Source organism: Camponotus floridanus, unplaced genomic scaffold (assembly GCF_003227725.1).
Source record: "Camponotus floridanus strain SB8 unplaced genomic scaffold, Cflo_v7.5 scaffold127, whole genome shotgun sequence".
Classification (NCBI taxonomy): domain Eukaryota; kingdom Metazoa; phylum Arthropoda; class Insecta; order Hymenoptera; family Formicidae; genus Camponotus; species Camponotus floridanus.
This window is the reverse complement of record NW_020229245.1, coordinates 229,986-248,440: the sequence shown is the minus strand read 5'-3', so window position 1 is coordinate 248,440 and position 18,455 is coordinate 229,986. Positions and strand designations below refer to the sequence as shown.

The 18,455-nt window shown below is 27.3% G+C and overlaps 2 protein-coding genes and 1 long non-coding RNA gene across 3 annotated transcripts; 2 read left to right on the top strand and 1 right to left on the bottom strand.

Annotated features, from left to right (window-relative positions):
* Positions 1-3,564: 3,564 nt before the first annotated feature.
* LOC105257948 (probable maltase) lies at positions 3,565-9,361 on the top strand. Its single transcript, XM_025405948.1, has 11 exons — positions 3,565-3,770; positions 4,824-5,023; positions 5,204-5,383; positions 5,794-5,951; positions 6,230-6,364; positions 6,868-7,067; positions 7,248-7,446; positions 7,659-8,107; positions 8,327-8,473; positions 8,915-9,015; positions 9,139-9,361. The coding sequence occupies exons 2-11, from the start codon at positions 4,852-4,854 to the stop codon at positions 9,294-9,296; spliced, it is 1,899 nt and encodes a 632-aa protein (XP_025261733.1). The 5' UTR covers positions 3,565-3,770; positions 4,824-4,851; the 3' UTR covers positions 9,297-9,361.
* Positions 9,362-10,197: 836 nt separating this feature from the next.
* LOC105249725 lies at positions 10,198-11,916 on the top strand. Its single transcript, XR_889066.3, has 3 exons — positions 10,198-10,862; positions 11,228-11,412; positions 11,851-11,916. It is a non-coding gene; the product is annotated as an uncharacterized LOC105249725 (long non-coding RNA).
* An 801-nt stretch (positions 11,917-12,717) lies between these two features.
* Positions 12,718-15,539, bottom strand: LOC105249724 (conserved oligomeric Golgi complex subunit 3). Its single transcript, XM_011255399.3, has one exon. It carries the CDS (start codon positions 15,280-15,282, stop codon positions 12,844-12,846), a length of 2,439 nt encoding a protein of 812 aa, XP_011253701.1. The 5' UTR covers positions 15,283-15,539; the 3' UTR covers positions 12,718-12,843.
* Between the last annotated feature and the right edge of the window lie 2,916 nt (positions 15,540-18,455).

Sequence of the window (18,455 nt, the reverse complement as noted above, 5' to 3'; positions counted from 1 at the left end):
AACAATTATATTGTTTAGTAGGAAATCATAACTAACAATTATATAAATGTTACTTGATGTTTGCTGGGTGAAGCTTTACTCTGGTTTGCATATGCATCTTTTGAAAATACATGTTAATTATAGAATATTACTTCAATAATTATCTAGTCGTAGAAAAGCCACATATGGATATTTTGAAAAAATTCGTGAATTTGGTCTGAATTTGACTCTGACTTTGACTTTTCGCATACGACTACGAAGTCCGCCTCATCGACGATCTTCAACTGTGTGTGAAAGGATAAAAGTAAATTACGTACAAGATAGTCGGTGTGCGTGTGCGTTTCTTAGAAAACAGTTTTGCGAATTAAGATTACGAAAAGGGGCGGTTCTCTATAGACAGCGAGAAAACTGTGGTAAATCCGCATCGTCGCTCCATTGCAAAACCGCTTCCGAAGTTATACATTTAAGAATAGTGAACTGTTATATATACGACGAGAAAAGTACAGGAAGCTATCGTCCTAAATCGCGCGAGTACTGTTAATATTTATTGCGGAGAACATCCGAATTTCAAGCTGAACAACGACAATTTTTGTTCAATGGACGAAAGGAAACTCTTGCAATCGAAGAGAGAAAAGTCAACATGTCAGTACAGACCATTATTGTTACATTGCAGCAATATTGCTGCAATGTAACAACATTCTGTCTTGATTTAAGATAGCTGTTTCGAGATAACATGATTCTGTAATTAAATTAAACGACGGGAAAAAAGTAATTTAAGTAAAATTTATGTGAGATAAAAAAATGTAGAAATTTAATTTGAAAAGAATTTTAAAAATTAATTTTATTACACGAATATTCTTAACGAGAATCCAATTTCAAACAAGCAATATATCGATCAGAAATATCCAATTGTGTTAGTGGATCATGCGATATAGGACGATTAGTTTGACGTTAATTAAAGGCTGCGTCGAGTAGCAGACGCAGAGAATGTTGTATGTGAGTTTTATACCGTATAAGCGAAACATACATACTGCTCGCCAGTAGACGTACATACATATGTATATATGTATTGTTATGTTATTGCCTAATAACTACGAAATAGAACGTTATGAGAATTATATATAATCCATATTCCTTTCTTTTCCTCTCATTTTATCCTGTTATCTAAATATTATTATGTACAAATATAAAGAAAAAGATATATAGAAACACCCACGTTGCAAATCAACGATCATATGCAACTGTCAAATATGTACATGGATCTCATAAAATGATACGACGAAAAAGAGAATTTTATCTAAAATTAATTGTAAATCTGGCCCTTCTTTGTACATATTATTTCGTTATAAAAATAGAAATATTATTAATATCATTCAGCCAAAGATTACGAAATTAATAGATTTATTTTTTGAACGATAATTTTATCTAACACGACGGTTACAATTATCACTTTCAACATTATGATTAGTCGGTATTTGTGTAATTAATTGATAAATATTATTTATGAAATAAAGATAAGGATTAGTCGGTATTTGTGTAATTAATTGATAAATATTATTTATGAAATAAAGATTAGGATTTAAATATCTTTTCTCTTTAAAATATCGAATTTAATTTAAATTTTGTTAAAACGTATTTAAAAAAATATATAATAAACAAATATATGTTTTATATCTGCCAATATAAAAAATATAAAAAGCATTCTACATTTTTCCGCTTTTCAAAAATATTTTATTATTTTTACTACATTTTACTATCACTTAAATTGTCTTAATGTCTATGTATTATTAAAACGGATTTTTTAACCTTTTATTGTTTACTTTTATTTAATTTGTATAATTCCGGACTAATAATGCTCTCCAGCTCTCTATGCCTGTTTGAATGTTTTTAATTTTACTATCAGTTTAACATGATTAATGAATAATTACAATTTTTCAACATTGCCTCAATCGGAACCTGTAAAGCCATAACGATAATGTGTCACATGTAGTCGAAAATTGTAACGCTATAATATCGCCAGTTATAACATTATTGATGTAATTAGATGCTGTTACAGTACACTGCGTCCTAATTAGGGAGCGTAATTCTTCAATATTATTGGTACTTGCGCCAGTTTATATGGGAACATGATCAATATTATGTTTATATGTTTCATATTTTGTACGTGTGTACGTGAACACACTCATATTAATTGCATCATTATTTGTCACATACCATATGCTTCTGAATCGCAAACGATAAATAAGAAATTGGCTGATATCGATCACGGTTATCAACACGTAGGGTGATTATTGTATTATCATTAAAGAGTTTTTCGTGTACATTCCATTTTATACACAAGATTCGGCGATAGTGTCAGTTTTTTAATCTATTCGCCGATATAGGAATCTATCATATATTGGAATGTATAAAATAACTATAATTCATAATTTATATTTACATACATTTCATAATTTTAGCTTGTATTATTTGTTATTTGCTATCGGTTTCCTCTCAAGGACGATGACTGACGTGAAAATTTTATAAACTATAATTTATATATTTTATATATTTTATTATTAACTATAAATTAATTATAATTCAATTATAATTAAAACATATATTGACATATTTAATTAATTTAAAAAATTTAGTAACTGAAGATTTATACTTGATTCTTTAGTTCAAATTAAAATAGCAGTGTATATATTTACAATGTATATATTTACAGCAAGTATATATTTACAATTCATTCCTCGAATAAAGTATCGATATATTTATCTGCGTTATTACTTTGTTTTTCATCGCATGATTAATTAATGCATATAGCATGTCATTTTTTTAATAATAATTAAGATAAGTTAAATAAATCGTAATGATTTGATAGGAGACAAATTTACTTTTATATATTTTTAATGAACAAATATGACGAAAGCAAACGTTACAAATTAATCTTAAAACGTATCAAGAGATAAAATAAATTCAATTATGATTTTAAATCTTTCAATCAAATTCGAGATCAATGTTTGTATCATATAACGTATTTTTAACGTAGACACTACGTTATGTGAAATAATAAATCTGATTACTTTTGGTAAATCGTTATCACGAAATAATAATTAACACAGCCGATAAATCGACTAGCGTCTGCAACAATCGCATCACGTTACAACAGTTGCAACGGGAAATGCGATATCGTTCATTACTACGTTCTCGAATATCGAGAATCGGGCAAAAAAAACAAAGATATGATAATATTTTTTTGCGGCCAAAAGAGATAAAACAGGAATTAACCCTTGACGTTTCACGACGATTCAGTCGTCGCGCTATTTTTCTTCCCATTTTTAAAGTACAATAAAAAAAAAAGAGAGCAGATACGCGATGCAATATACATGTGATATTAAAGAATTACCACTCTGTTCTGCACGCAAACTATGTGATCTGCACGTCGCTGCTATCGGGATATAAACAAAGACTTTTTCTTTGAGAATATAACTATCAGTTCTTGGCCGAGTGATTGATAGAATAGGGATGTTGAATATCCCTACCCTAAATCATAACTACATCGACAGCGACAGGCGGGGCTGCCGACACCGATAACATAGTTATCTATTGTGTAGACTGTGGAAGTTTTCGCGCACCATTTTTTCGTCGTTCACGACGAGACGATGTCGGACGTATTGAAAAACATTTAAATATTGATAAATATATTTGTAAAATATTAAAATTGATTGTGATCAAGCAGGAGTATAATTAATCAGCAAACAATCATCGAGGAAAGCTCAGGTTTAATGAGAATCGTCTCGTCCCAGGTGAGTTTCTTCAGGAAGAGATAAGTATTGTGATATTACAATAAATCAAATAAATTTGGATGATAAATTAACTAATTTTTTTTACCTCATTCAAGAATATTAAGATGTATCTTTAGTAAAATACAAATAAAATTTAATACGAAATGAATATATTTTTTCAAAAATGTGTTTTTTTTAACTATATTTTTAATTATCTCTTAAGAAGTATTTTTTTTTTATTTTTATACATATTATTAAAAATTCTATACTTTACTGTCAATATTTTTATCATTGTAAGTCTTCTTAAAAATTCTAATAATAAAAATTCTAATTCTAATATTTTCTGATAAATAGAGAATTCTAATAATATTTTCTAGTAAATAGAGAAAACAAATTTTAAATATCAATTTATAATTTTTATCATTGTAAGTATCCTTAAAAATTCTAATGATAAAAATTCTAATTCTCTAATATTTTCTAATCAATTTTTGTAACATTTTATAGCAAATAGGGGAAACAAACTTTAAGTATTTTCATTGTTTTTAATAATATAAAAGTCCATATAAAAAAAAAGTTATTGTTTTCAATCATGTATTTCTTGTAATGGATAATTTTTTTTAAATTTATAATTAACGAGTTTTCTATCTTTATCATAATTTTTGCATTTCTATCCATAAACTACTTGCTTTTCTATACTCGAATAAAAAATACATTGCAAGAGTATGTTCTCTAGAACAAACTTTAATTGCAAATAAAACAATAATATATTTTTATCAATAAATATTAGTAATAATATAATTAAAATATAAAATATTATGAAAAAACTTCTACGGAAAAATGTAGATTATACTGAATCTCATTACAGTTCTGATCTAATCTATAACATATAATATATAATACAAACTATAGCTGTATCGTACAGATATTGTAAAGATGCGCAAATTTTTTCGATAAATTTGTTATAAGTAAATTACTAGTTAATAATTGCTAATTTTGAGATTGCTTTATTTCGTCTGAGATCATCGTACTAACATCGAATAAAGCTTTCAATTTGCCTCTCCTCGAAAATTGCAGATTGAGGCTTTATCAAATTTAATACGCCATGTTAACGCTTATACGCTACGTCGCATTGATAAGCGCTTTAGGACTTTTGATAAGCGACGTGGATAGCAAGGAGCTTGCGGATAGAAAATGGTGGGAAACTACGTTGGTTTATCAGATTTGGCCTAGAGGATTTCAGGACAGCGATGGCGATGGCGAGGGCGACCTGAAAGGTAGGTCACACAAATTGCTTTAAAGCCGGAAATTAAGCTTTCATCGGTCATATATAACTCTATAAGATATTATTGATATATTCATATACATTAACGTATATATAATACACTATAAAAATATTTTAATGCGTATATTGCTAAATATAGCTTTAATTAATTCAGCAAACAATTAATTCGCAGGTATTATTAATCGACTCGATTATCTCAACAATCTCGGAATCGAGACAATTTGGTTAAATCCTATTTACCCGTCGCCATTGATCGATTCAGGATATGATGTCTCTAATTATACGGACATACATCCTCTTTTCGGGGATTTAAATGTTTTCGATAATTTCATACAAGAAGCACACAATCGAGGTAGAATAATGTACAATTAAAATCTTATGATTTTTCCAATTTTATTGTCATTTATTTTTAGAAACAAAGATACTGTTCTGATTCTTGATAATTTAAATCTCTTTTATATTTTACACGTATTTTATAATAATGAAAGTAAATCTGAAAGTTTTTTCAGTTTGAAAAACTTTTATGTAAAACATTTTCATTTGAATTAATTTTCATGTAAAAATTGATGGTTATTATTAAACTATAAAAGTTAAAGTATAACTTGTATTTTAATTTTCATTTTATATTTAAATTTAAAAACTTTATATTTAAGTATAACTTTGTATTTTAATTTTTATTCTTTTAATTTTTATTCTTATAATTTTTATTATATTTAATGATTTTATATTATATTTAATGACTTTACTGTTAATTTCTTATAGGATTAAGAGTCATTCTAGATATCATTCCAAATCATTCCAGCGATCAACACGAATGGTTTCAAATGTCGGCACAAAATATTGAGCCGTACACTGACTATTATATTTGGACTGATGGCAGAATTGATAAAAATGGCACAAATATTCCACCGAATAACTGGGTATATTTTTGCCAGTTTTATTGTTTTATTGTTTTATTGATATAGTGTTATTCCAACAATTTTTTTAAGCAAACTTAGAATTTTTTTATACAACAGAAGCTAGTAATAGTAAAATGTTTAAAGTCGAATTATGCATGAATTTCTTGATATATTTTTACACGATAAACTTTTTACGATAAATTTTTTTTTAATTATTGACATCCAATTTATAAACAACATTAAAGGAAATATATATTTTATTTAAAAGAAAAATATTTTTTTTATTATTTTTTTTATAGATAAGCGCATACGACGATAGTGAAGGATCTGCATGGACATGGCATAAGGAAAGACAACAATGGTACTATCATAAGTTTCATGATTCTCAACCGGATCTTAATTTAAGAAACGAGAAAGTGATCGAAGAATTGATGGTAATATGTTTATTTAATATATAAATAACAGAATATTTTTTATATTTTTAAATTTAAAAATTGCATACATCTAAATTAAAAATTGCGATAAAAATTGAAAAGAATACTGACAAGAATAAAAAGTTAAAATATAAAGTTTTAATTTTTTTAGAACAAATTATAATTTTTTAAATAATTTAGTAAGATAAAGTTTTTTAAATCCAAAACAACTTATTATTAATTAATAATTCCAATAAATTTAAGAAATATTAAAAAGCAAAAAAATTAGTATTACTTTTTTTGTTTTAAATTAAAGAAATATTTAATCAATATGTATATGACTTATATTAATATATTAAATAATATATTAATATATAAATTATTAATATATTAATATATAAATTCATCAATAATTCATCATTAATCAATAATTAAGATGTATACCTTTTCAATTTTTATTTTAAAAAATAAGCGAAGACTGTAACATTTATTTTTTGTCATAAATAATTAATTTTTGTGAATAGGACATATTTGACTTTTGGTTAAAAAGAGAGGTTGATGGTTTTGTAATTAACGCGGTACCGTATTTTTTCGAGGACGAAGCCTTAAAAAATGAATCCAAAAAAGGCATTTATACCTTTGGTCTTTCCGAGAGCACTGCTCTTCTTTATACATTTCGTAAATACATCGATGATTGGGTATCGATCCATAATAAAACATCAAAGTATGATATATTAAATATTTTCAAGACCAGTTATTATTGTTAATATATCATATTATTATAACACTACATGTGCATTATGTTTACATATAAAAAAGAATTTCAATATATTAATCTTTACTTCAGTATATTAATTTTAATAATTTAATATGAAACTCATGATTTGATAATTATAATTATTAGGTTGTTAATCGCGGAATCATATGATATTACTGACGATAATTTAATAGCATATTATGGAAATAGCACGCACAAAGGAATTCTACCTTTCAATTTTAAATTTATTACACAAATTCGTAATAGCAGTAGTGCTAGTGATATCAAACGTATCTCGGATGAATGGATCGAACTTCTTCCAGAAAATTCTAATACCAATTGGGTGGTAAGAATAAGCACTGAATTAAAAATAATTTTATTAGAATTAAAGACAACATTTGAAATTATTTTATTTTTATTCTTGTATTATATTATTAGATATTTAAAAGATTTGTATATTTATTTTTTACTGCATTAATATAATTTAAAAAACATATAAATATTAATTTGATGTAGGTTTTTGATGTTATTTATGTGTAACTATTTTTTACAATGCAGCTTTCAAATCATGATAATTCGAGAGTAGCCTCGAGAATCGGTTTCAATCGAGTTGACGGCCTTCATATGCTTAGTTTGCTTTTACCTGGACAAGCATATACATATTATGGCGAAGAAATAGCCATGTTGGATACGAAGATAAGTTGGGACGAAACCATCGATCCCATGGGATGTGCCAGAGGCATAAACAACTATGAACATTTCTCGAGGGATCCAGCGAGAACTCCCATGCAATGGAATTCTGAAATTTCAGCTGGTTTCTCAAAAAATATAACTACGTATCTCCCTGTTTATGATTATATCAACAATGTGGAAATGCAACAAAATAAAAGCCAGAGTAATTTAAAGACGTATAAAGAACTGGCTATTCTGAGAAAGAAACCAGTTTTTAGAAATGGAGCTTATGAGCTTAAAAGTTTGAACAATGATCACGTGTTGCTGTTAAAAAGGTTAGAGAAATATATATAATGTGCATTATTAACATAAATAATTTTATTTTTTCGAAATTATATATATTATTTATAAGCTATTTTATTTCTCTAAATTTTATTTAAAATTTTTTTCAAAAATTTATATTCTTTGTATATGCATGTAAATTATATAAAAATTTACAAAATTCATTTAAAATACTGCAATTATTGTTAATTATTTTTGTGATTAACAATTAGATTCTTGGAAAATTATCCAGAAGAGCTATACATTATTGTAATTAATTTGGGTTTGCGGCGAGAGAAGATTAATCTGACCTCTGTATATCCTAATTTAGATGAAACTTTAGAGATTGTTGTAGCTTCTAGCAATGCAATTCGCAACACGTAAGTTTCATTACATAATGTACAAATACTGCTAAATAATTTCTACATTTTAAAATCAATCTCTCCTATTAAAAAATAATACATTTTATAAGTTTTATTAAAATAATTAAAAATAAATTAATTTTTAGCCAATCTAAAATTAACTTTTTTTTATAAAAATATTGCATTTAATAAATTTTATGACAAATTTAAACGTAAATAAGTTATCAATTTTTTTCAGATAAATTTTAGAAATATTAAGTAATTTTAATATTTAAATTTTAATATTTTTTTTACTTTTATTTTTACGAAGAATTATTTTTTTGTTGTATAATATTACAGTTTTTCCTCCTTCTTTCTCTGATTCATCCTGTATTGCATATATGTATAATAATAATAATCTGTCTCAATTATTTTATTCGGTTTTCGCGAATTACTTTGTAAATTAACATATGTTTTTAGAAATGGTGTTCCACGGGATAATTTTGTATTAACGGCAAACGCCGCATTTGTTTTAAGAGGTCAAAAAGAAAATGAACAGACTTCGACTGAATCCAGCACAAGTGCGTACTTTTTAATTAATCACACAATCATATATCATTTATCAGTCTCGTTAAAATGACAGTAATTACAGGTCTTATCAATATAGTCAGTATATATATCAATCATTATAAATATTATTTTAGCGGCAAGAAACGATACATCTTCCATAACCGAGACAACCAATTCTACTGAAAGCACGACGCAAAATGGAACAGAATCTGATAATGCAGCGTCAAATTCTACACCTATATTTCAAATAATAATAAGTGCCATTATAATTGTAATAGCACAAATTTTATAATTAATATAAGCAAAAAATAAAAATGTATATAATAAAAATAGACTAAATATATACATACAAGACGCTAATCAGATTCTTGACATAGTGTTTTAGATTCAGCATTCCAGATCACTTATCTCTCACTTATAAACAATTCAATTTGGAAACTTTTTTTTTAAAAAAATATCGAAAAAAATATTCATCTGCTTTATAAATTTTTATAATTAATTCTGAAGAGTTCAAGAAATCCTCTTTATCTAATTCTTAAAAGTTTTAAAAAATTCTCTACATATGTTTATTACACTTATAAAATTAATTCACAAAAATGCTACATATTTTAAATCATTTATAATTTAAGAATTATTAATAATATCATATTGATTTTTCAACATCTTTATATATTTATTAAGGAGAAATTAATCATTATATAAAAAAATATTAGGTATATAGGTCACGATACTTAAGTAAGATAAGATATTGATAATGATAGATATTGATAAAAACTATTATCTAATAAATGTAATATAATCCAAAACTTCTAATAAATTGAAACATGCATATAATTTAATTAAAATTCATTTTGTTATAATTAACAGTTTAATCCTTAGTAGCTTATGAATCTCTCTGAATGGAAAGTGATTCGAATTGAAAATAATAAAAAAAATCATCTATCATTGTCAATAATAATGCAAAGCAGAAACTACTTTAAATGATAAATGGTGATTTACATGAACTAAAAAAACCTAACAATAAGCAAATATTCCTGGAAATCATTCGAGGCCATCAGGTGCATAACAAACGCGTGTTTATAATAATGATATTTATGCAATAAATATGCTTAGTGATCTATTCTTTACAAAGACGTCGAATCGATATCTATGTATTTAAATTAAATTGTATTTAAATTAAATCTCTGAAAAGAAAAAATCCAGCTCCAGCAGATTTCAGAATGTAAAGTGTAGTGTAATTTATAATGATTAACGCGAAAAAATATAAAAAAATATTGTATTTTAAATTGCGTCTTTCTGTAAATTTTACAATCCGCTGACAGATGACTTTTAATGTTATATTTAGTGTTATCGAAAAAAAGTGAGCTTGACCCTAAGAATTGATTGCTCCATTTATACGTATGTAATCCAATTATCTGTATATTCCAATTATCAGTATATATATATTCGTTCAATAAGAATAAATGACAGATAATTCCGGATGGCTACAATAATGTACAGTTAATTAATAACGGTTTTTTCATACTCTTGCTGCTTATCTTTTGCATATACCGCTATCTTTATTCATACTATCATTTACGCAAATAATTCTCTCACATAATTCGACCTGAAATTTTTGCAAAAACAACGATATTTATGTCGAGAGGCTCATAAATATCGAAAAAAAGCAAAATAAAGAGGTTCAATTAAAAGCATTTGAAGATTTCTAAGAGAGTTCTCTGTTATTGTGTTACTGTGTATATCAAGGAAAATATTAAAATGAAGCTACAAGAAAAATCCACTTTTGCTCAGAGAAACCTGGTTTATGACACCATCCCTCTTATTATTATCGATAAAATGGAAAGGAAACATATCCGAGGTTCGTAAAGTTTCGTGATACTATCCAATTAAATTTCTCTTTCTCTCTCAGAAACAATAAAACGAGTAATTCTTAATCTGTATAACTCCCTAATTTGTGAGAAATTAATTAATTAATTAATTTAAAAGATACCAAACATCGTATATCTTTTATTTGCAAATTATTTTAAATGATCTGTAAATTTATTTGTAAATTATTTTAAATTATTTGTAACTTATTTTAAAATAGCATTAAATACTTTATAAATATTTGATAACGAGAGATATATAAATATGTATACATATATATAAAATAAAAATATAATGGACTTTTTTAAAAATAATATTGGGTGCATTAAAATATATTATATCGTTCTCTTATTTTAGATAATAAAGAAACTCTGAAATATTATTACGTTTCTAGTCCTTTTTGGATGAAGTTCCGCTTATTACTATTTTGGACATTGTGGTTTATGTTGATTGTAGCACTGACGCTCTGTATTCTCACGTATTTTTGTTTCATACCTCGAATGTGTTATAATTCAAACGTACACAAAAACATAAACGGCAGAGTAAGTATCAAAAATGAGACTCATCAAATATACAGAATGTTCAAAAATTCATGGTATTCATGGCATTTTGTGTATATTAGACTTTTTCGTTTATTTTATATATGCGTATGAAATTTGTGTCATAAAGTTTTGAACATATTTTTAATATTTTCCCCTTTGTATAAAAATATATGGTTTTATAAAATCCTTTTATTCCGTTATACAACTTTTATCAAGAAACAAATTTTGTGGAATTTAATGTATTCAGTCAATATTCAAGTAATTTACATGAATTTACATGAATTTAATGAAATTGATAATCTATTTCTATCTCTTGATTTATAGGAATTAATATTGTTTCAATGTACTTTTCTTCTAAATTCGATTCTTTTTAAATAAAACAATACACTCCTATTATATTTTTAATATATTAATGTATTTTAAATGTGTATGTTTCAGTAAATATACATCATTTCAAAAAAATGCAGTGGCATCATAAATGTCGAGTATTATAATAATTTGAATATTATTATATATGTTTGTACTGTATAAATGTAAGAATTAAATTGTTACATATATATTTCTTGTCAAAAGAGATTATAATTTTACTCTCTACTGTTAACTCTTTACAATATTTTCCACATTTTCATGGAATTACTTTTCTAAATTTTTAAATACTATATATTTTTATAACTAATATTTATACAATTTCAAAAACGTAGTTATTTAAAAATTTAGAGTTATTATTTACATAAAATGTGAAACTTTTCGTAAAACTATCGTAAAAATTTTCTAGAAATTATATGTAATTGTATATATTATAAAATGCAATGATAAAAATTAAACACAACAATAATAAAAATAAAAATATTATATTCTAGTGATGATAATAAAATAAGTAAATCATAGTTTTGTTTTTAAAAACAGAATTAAAATATTTAAAATACACTTTGATTTTATTGTATTTTTTTTCATAAATAGTAAAGATTTAATTTACTTTCAAATTTTATTTTTAGTGAATTTTTAATTTACTCTAATAATAATATATCAAAATCTCTTTACGTTAATTTTATTTATAGAATTATGAAATGACGTATTGTGAAATATACAAATGTGAAATATATATTTTACACATGAAAATTAATGCATCTCTCTCTCTCTCTCTCTCTCTCTCTCTCTCTTTCTCTCTCTCTCTCTCTCTCTCTCAAAATCTGTCTATTTGATTTAATTCTAAAATTTATCAATTTTGTTTCACAAGTATACTTTTATTTTTTACTTATTAGCCATTTTACTTATAAGATATTTTTACATTTGTATGAACAATTACATCTCGCATATAAAATTTTTATTCCTGTTCGTTTTATTACAACTAACTCATAACTATTACAACTAACTCACTATTCTGTCCAATAATCTATATAATTTTGAAAAGTAAAAAATAAATCTTGCAATTTAAACTTCTTGTTTAGTAATCGACTGTGATCTTTTCAGAGTTGATTGCGATTCTCGATTTAATTTTCCTTGAACTAGAGTTGTTGAACTCAACATGACAGAAATTTGTTCTGGTAAAGGACATGCAATCAACAAAAGCTCTTCCGCATTATAATACTTATTCAATATTTGATGCAATTGCGTAAACGCGGCACAAATGTTATTTTTTACAGGTTTAAATAAAATAAATTCAGTTTCTTTATTAGCCAAATATAACTGCATCGATTGTTGTATCTCGGGACATTTAAACTTGATTATCCTTAAAACATCAACTATTATATCTGCCACTTCCTTTGCATTTCCTAGTGAATTTTCCTGACTGGAATTTACATCGTGCAATCTGTCCTTTTCCAACAACTTGATAATGGGACTAATCAATAAATAAGTTGCGTGTTGTATCAATTGTTGACATGTAAACTTTAACTTTGCATCCACATGTTTTCTCGAATCGATGAGCTGTTCTTTCATCTGTGGTGCACCTTCCAAGAGAAACTGTAACAATGCATTGTTCGATAAAGTGAAGAGCCTGGAACTTTTCTCAAGCAGCCCAAACGCAGCGGTCTTCACTTTGGAAAAGTCCAAACTATATTCCTTGATAGTAAAGTCAACTTGAAACGGTGCAATCTGCTCTCTAAGGATCAGCAAGTGTTTTATCTGAAACAATTCCGCGTCCAGAGTGCTCGCTCTCTTCTCAATTTCTTGCCTGGCATTCTCGATGCTTTGGACACAAAGGGAAATTGCCTCCTGGCTCAACGACTGGAATACAGACCTATCCACGCAGCGATAAAGCCTTGACAAACACACCAGAGTCCTGCGAACCGTGGGATACCACATGGCATGTAAGTCTGCTGGAGAACTTCCCATGTGTGTCTTTTGATAAATGGAATCGATGACTATATGATTCCTAGAGACTGGTTCTAGGACAGAACTGTCAGCTGATGACACTGAAATCTTCTTCATGCGAGTCTGGCGAGTCTCTTCTCTAATCGACTCCGCTATGTCCTCCATCATCTTCAATTTTTCTGGATACGCCAAGTCTCCTGACGAAGGATTGTAGTTCAACACGTCAGACTGCAAATATAAGTGTGCACGAAATACCAATCTCTCCTGCACATCGTGTAACAGTTGCAAGCATATGTTTCCAAAGCCTTCCAATGGTTCAAAATTATTTTGTACATATTCGTCCAGCATTTCTATTCGTAAAATACAGCAGATTTCTGCCAATGTCTCGAGATGATTGATGTGAATTATAAAAGGTCGTAATGCATCATACAGCGATGTGCACAAACTCTCCAAATAGGCGGTCAGCCCGCTCGATTGCTTCGAAAAAAATTCATAAAAGAGTTTATGTTCATCTATGGATGCGTGCAAAAGCAGCGCACAAGAGTGTCGTACCAAGCTACAGTGGTCACCGTTGTATTTCTCTCTGACAGAATTCAAAGACTTTTGTATACTTGCGCCCAACACTAAACCTCGCTGACTCCAATAATACTGATGACACTCGAGCAACAGACTGTCATACTCTTGCCTCTTATACGATTTGCTTTCAATCTGCTCAATGACTGGTTTTGTCTTGGACAAAATTGTCTGAAATCTACCATAGAATAAAGCGAGCGCTGTGTCTGGATTTCCCGAGCTCTCACCGTCCTTCAAATTTAAAATGCTCTCTGTGGTTTTAGAAAATAGATTAAAAATATAATTCTGTATCAACGTGATTGCTTTCGACTGGCAATGCCTGTATCGTACCAAGTAAACTCCACTTTCGCTGTACGACGAATTACTCTGCATGAAATCTATATTCGTATCAATTTTGTCTAATATAGAGAAAAACATTTCGCTATTAATCAACAATGTGGGTGCATCCAGCTTTTCTGTGATCATATTGATCTCCTTGAAATACTTAACATATTCCGTAATACTGTCAATCGTGGCGTTCAGCTGCTTCTGATCAGAAATAAGCTGCTCGCTAGCGTCGTACAGAGAAGTGGTTTTGGCAGAAACCTCGTTATACTGTTTATAGAGCGCAGAAAAGTCATCCAACGCCTTCTCTATCTGGCAACAAACCTCGTGGCACTCAGACCTCCTTGATTTCAGCTCCTCGAGGTAACGATTGTACTTCATATCATACATGGACATGTATTTCCTCTCCAAGGACAAGTAACGCTGAAGTAACTCCTGATACCTTTCTATCGGAAGAATGTTTTCCTGGGGATCCTTTTGCAATTTCTCTTCATCGCTATGGATTACATTGCTTTGCAGATTCGATGAGGGGAAGTACGAAGATATCGCATCCTCTAGATTCGTTAAGCAGTCCTTTTGACATACTGTCAATGGGGCCAAAGGATTGTCACTCTGGTCCCATTGAACAAGGTTATGCGGAATTGCTCTTGTCTTAGACATGTTTTTACGATAAGATTATTCAAAAATCAACATAATCGTGCGTATGATACTTATTTTAATTAAGATCACAGTTTCCCAAAATTGTCAATTTAAGTGGATTTACTTGACAAATCGCTATAAAAATTCAGTAGAAATTGCTAGCAGAGAGAAGACTGAGAAATGTCATGGCCTGCTTTTCGGTGATCCCTGAAAGCGATACTCCCTCTATGAACATTGAAAACGTGGATATGAACTACAAAACCAATGTCCATGAATGTTCTCAGAGGGTAATATATAATGTGCACAATTTCTGGTTTCGTTCTGTGCTATGTGCACGAAATGTCGGTAGCACCAGAGTATAACAAGACACTTATGTATATAAATTGATGTATTTTACAATTAAAATATCAATGTTAGATTATAATTAAAATACAATTATAACTATTTATAATTTACAATTTACAATTTACAAATTTATGATGCTATATAAATATCAAATAATAATATTCGATTTATTCAAATATTTAATAACATTGATATAATAATTTGATATTGATAGAATTAATTTTGGATTTAATATTATATTTGATTTAATACACATATATTTTTAAGGTTTATAATAAGGTTTATAAATAAAATATAACATGTTATGTTATGTTATTTCTTAAACGTTAATAATTATGCAATTTCTTTAATATTTCTGAAGAATTTTGATAATTTAAATTTCATTTTTAAAACATTTTTATTTTTAAAACATGTTATATTTATTTTTACAACGTTTTTAAAAATAAACTCAACTTAATTAAAATAATTTTAATTAGGATTATTGAAACATTAAAAGAAAGAATGAATATTACTTAATAGTCCTAACAATCCTATTATTAAAGGATTCTTTTAGAATAATTTTAATAGCTCTAACAATCCTACTTATATTATAGAATTTTAATGATCTTGGAGCTTTATCAACCCTAATATCAATAAAAAAATTCTAATGATTTGACCTAAATAGCCTTAACAACCCTACTTCCTGATTAACTAAAATTATTCGAGATTTGAGGAACCTATCTCTAATAATCACCTCACCTTACCTATCATGTATATATATTTTGTATATATATTTTGTATTTCATGTATATATAATCATGTATATATATTGTCAGCGTTTTACTTTTGCGAATAATTTTCCATGTTACTTTATAATGACTTCATTTGTCTGCCTTTGTCAATAAGAATATATAGTTAATTATTGATCATGACACCTAATTCTATTATTTTATTTTCACAAATAGCATTCTTGCAATTGCATTATATATTTGAAAGCTGATAAGTCTATTTTTTATCTTTTTATACGCAACGTCCATCTCAGCGCAGTGGTTTCGCCTTTCTATCTTTATTTTATTTTGATTATATATATTTTAGTCACATGCCCTAACCGCGTGCCCTAACCGGGTGCCCTAACCACATACCCTAACCGTACTCTTCAGGTCAGTTGAATTTACCTTTCATTGATCCTGGCCACTTTCTTTCTCGATCTCTAATCAAAGATCGAAGAAGGAGGTAATTACTCCTTCTTTTGCCGGATAATTACCGGCAAAAGAGCGTGAAATATTTACGCTCATTTAGTGATAATCGTTCGATTTCATGATCGCTCGTTAAATACTGAATATAACTTTATTTTAACTGAAATAAAGCCAAATTACTACAAATTTCTATAAATTATATTTTATAATTATATTTTATAAAGTGTATAATTAATGTGTGTATATTTATCATATTACAAATTATTTAATTAATTAATCATTTGGCTTTATATTAAGTTAAAGTAAAGTTTAAAAACAATATCTACAAACAAATTCTACGATGAATGAGCTATGAATAATTAGAAAATAAGTACATATTATAAGAATAAATTAGCATCAAAAATTGATAAAATTAATAATTGTTAATGGGTGTCCTTTATTTAATAAATTAGACAAAATCTTTACAAAAAAATTTTTTCTTGATCTCTTCTTTTTTTAATTAATATTTCAATATATTTTCAATATATTTTCATAATAGATGTAAAGCATAAGTTCGAAAGAACTTATTAAAATTATTTAATTTAATTAATTTAATTTAATTATTTAATTTAATTTATTTAATGTAATCCATCCTAGCTCATCCATTTTAAGGCAACGAATTTATCTACAATCTACAATCTACATCTACATCTGCAATCTCTACACAGAGAAAAATATCATTCTACTGCCAAGAAAAGCGATTACTCAGTTTATTTTTCTTCTTTTAAGTAATAGTTTTCTTCAACAAAGAATATATTCTTGATAATAGTCTTAAAATATACTCATCACAAGTGTTAGAAAATCTCATTATCATGTACTCAAAGAAGGATTTATTTTCTCTTCAAGAATATTGTAAAGCTGTATCAAAGAAAAATCAAACTTATTTTACGTCAACTCTTGTAGTAAGCAAATCAAATTTTTGTTTTAATTTTATATTCTTGACTAAAATACTGCACTTATTAAAATTCAGAATATATTCAATTAAATTTAATGCTTGTGGTAAACTTATGATATATTTGCGGATATACAAACTTATAATATACTTAAAATAAATAATATTTACTTGAATACAGTATATATTTTTCTCTGTGTACGAATCCGTTACCTTAAAGTAAAATAAAAGTTTTTTTCACTCATCGGCACTGATGCGCAACAGCGGAGTTGTTATCGAAGCTAGTTGTCTGTAACATACAAATATAAAATTCATTTATAATAATGCTCACAAAATGCAATTAATGTTTAAAAAAATTTTTATCGTACGGAATTTTATATCCGATGTGTAAAATAATAAGCAGATAAACACGTATGGAAAAATTTTATAAATTTTCGAAACTGTTTTTTGAATAGAAAATTTTATATGACTTTCATAAAACTTTCTTTCTCTTTAATTCATTTAAATAATAAGATTAAATTATTATTCGTTTATAACAAGTTAACAATTTATAACAATTAATATATAAATAATAATATTCACCATCAGGTTGTTCCGCCGGTGCAGGATGCCTCTCCCAGGCCTCCTCCTCCTCTCATGTTGTTGACGCGCGATACTTTTAACGATACTCCCGCACTCGCGAGCGATATTTTTATATCGCTATTTTCGTTATTTTACGCACGATACTGAACGGCACTCCCGCA

Excerpts from the sequence above, each read along its gene's own strand:
- LOC105257948 (XM_025405948.1), top strand. The coding sequence starts at position 4,852 with ATGTTAACGCTTATACGCTACGTCGCATTGATAAGCGCTTTAGGACTT. Across the intron at positions 5,952-6,229 it reads ATATTCCACCGAATAACTGG|ATAAGCGCATACGACGATAG; the intron begins GTATATTTTTGC and ends TTTTTTTTATAG. Across the intron at positions 8,474-8,914 it reads AGCAATGCAATTCGCAACAC|AAATGGTGTTCCACGGGATA; the intron begins GTAAGTTTCATT and ends ATATGTTTTTAG.
- LOC105249724 (XM_011255399.3), bottom strand. The coding sequence starts at position 15,282 with ATGTCTAAGACAAGAGCAATTCCGCATAACCTTGTTCAATGGGACCAG.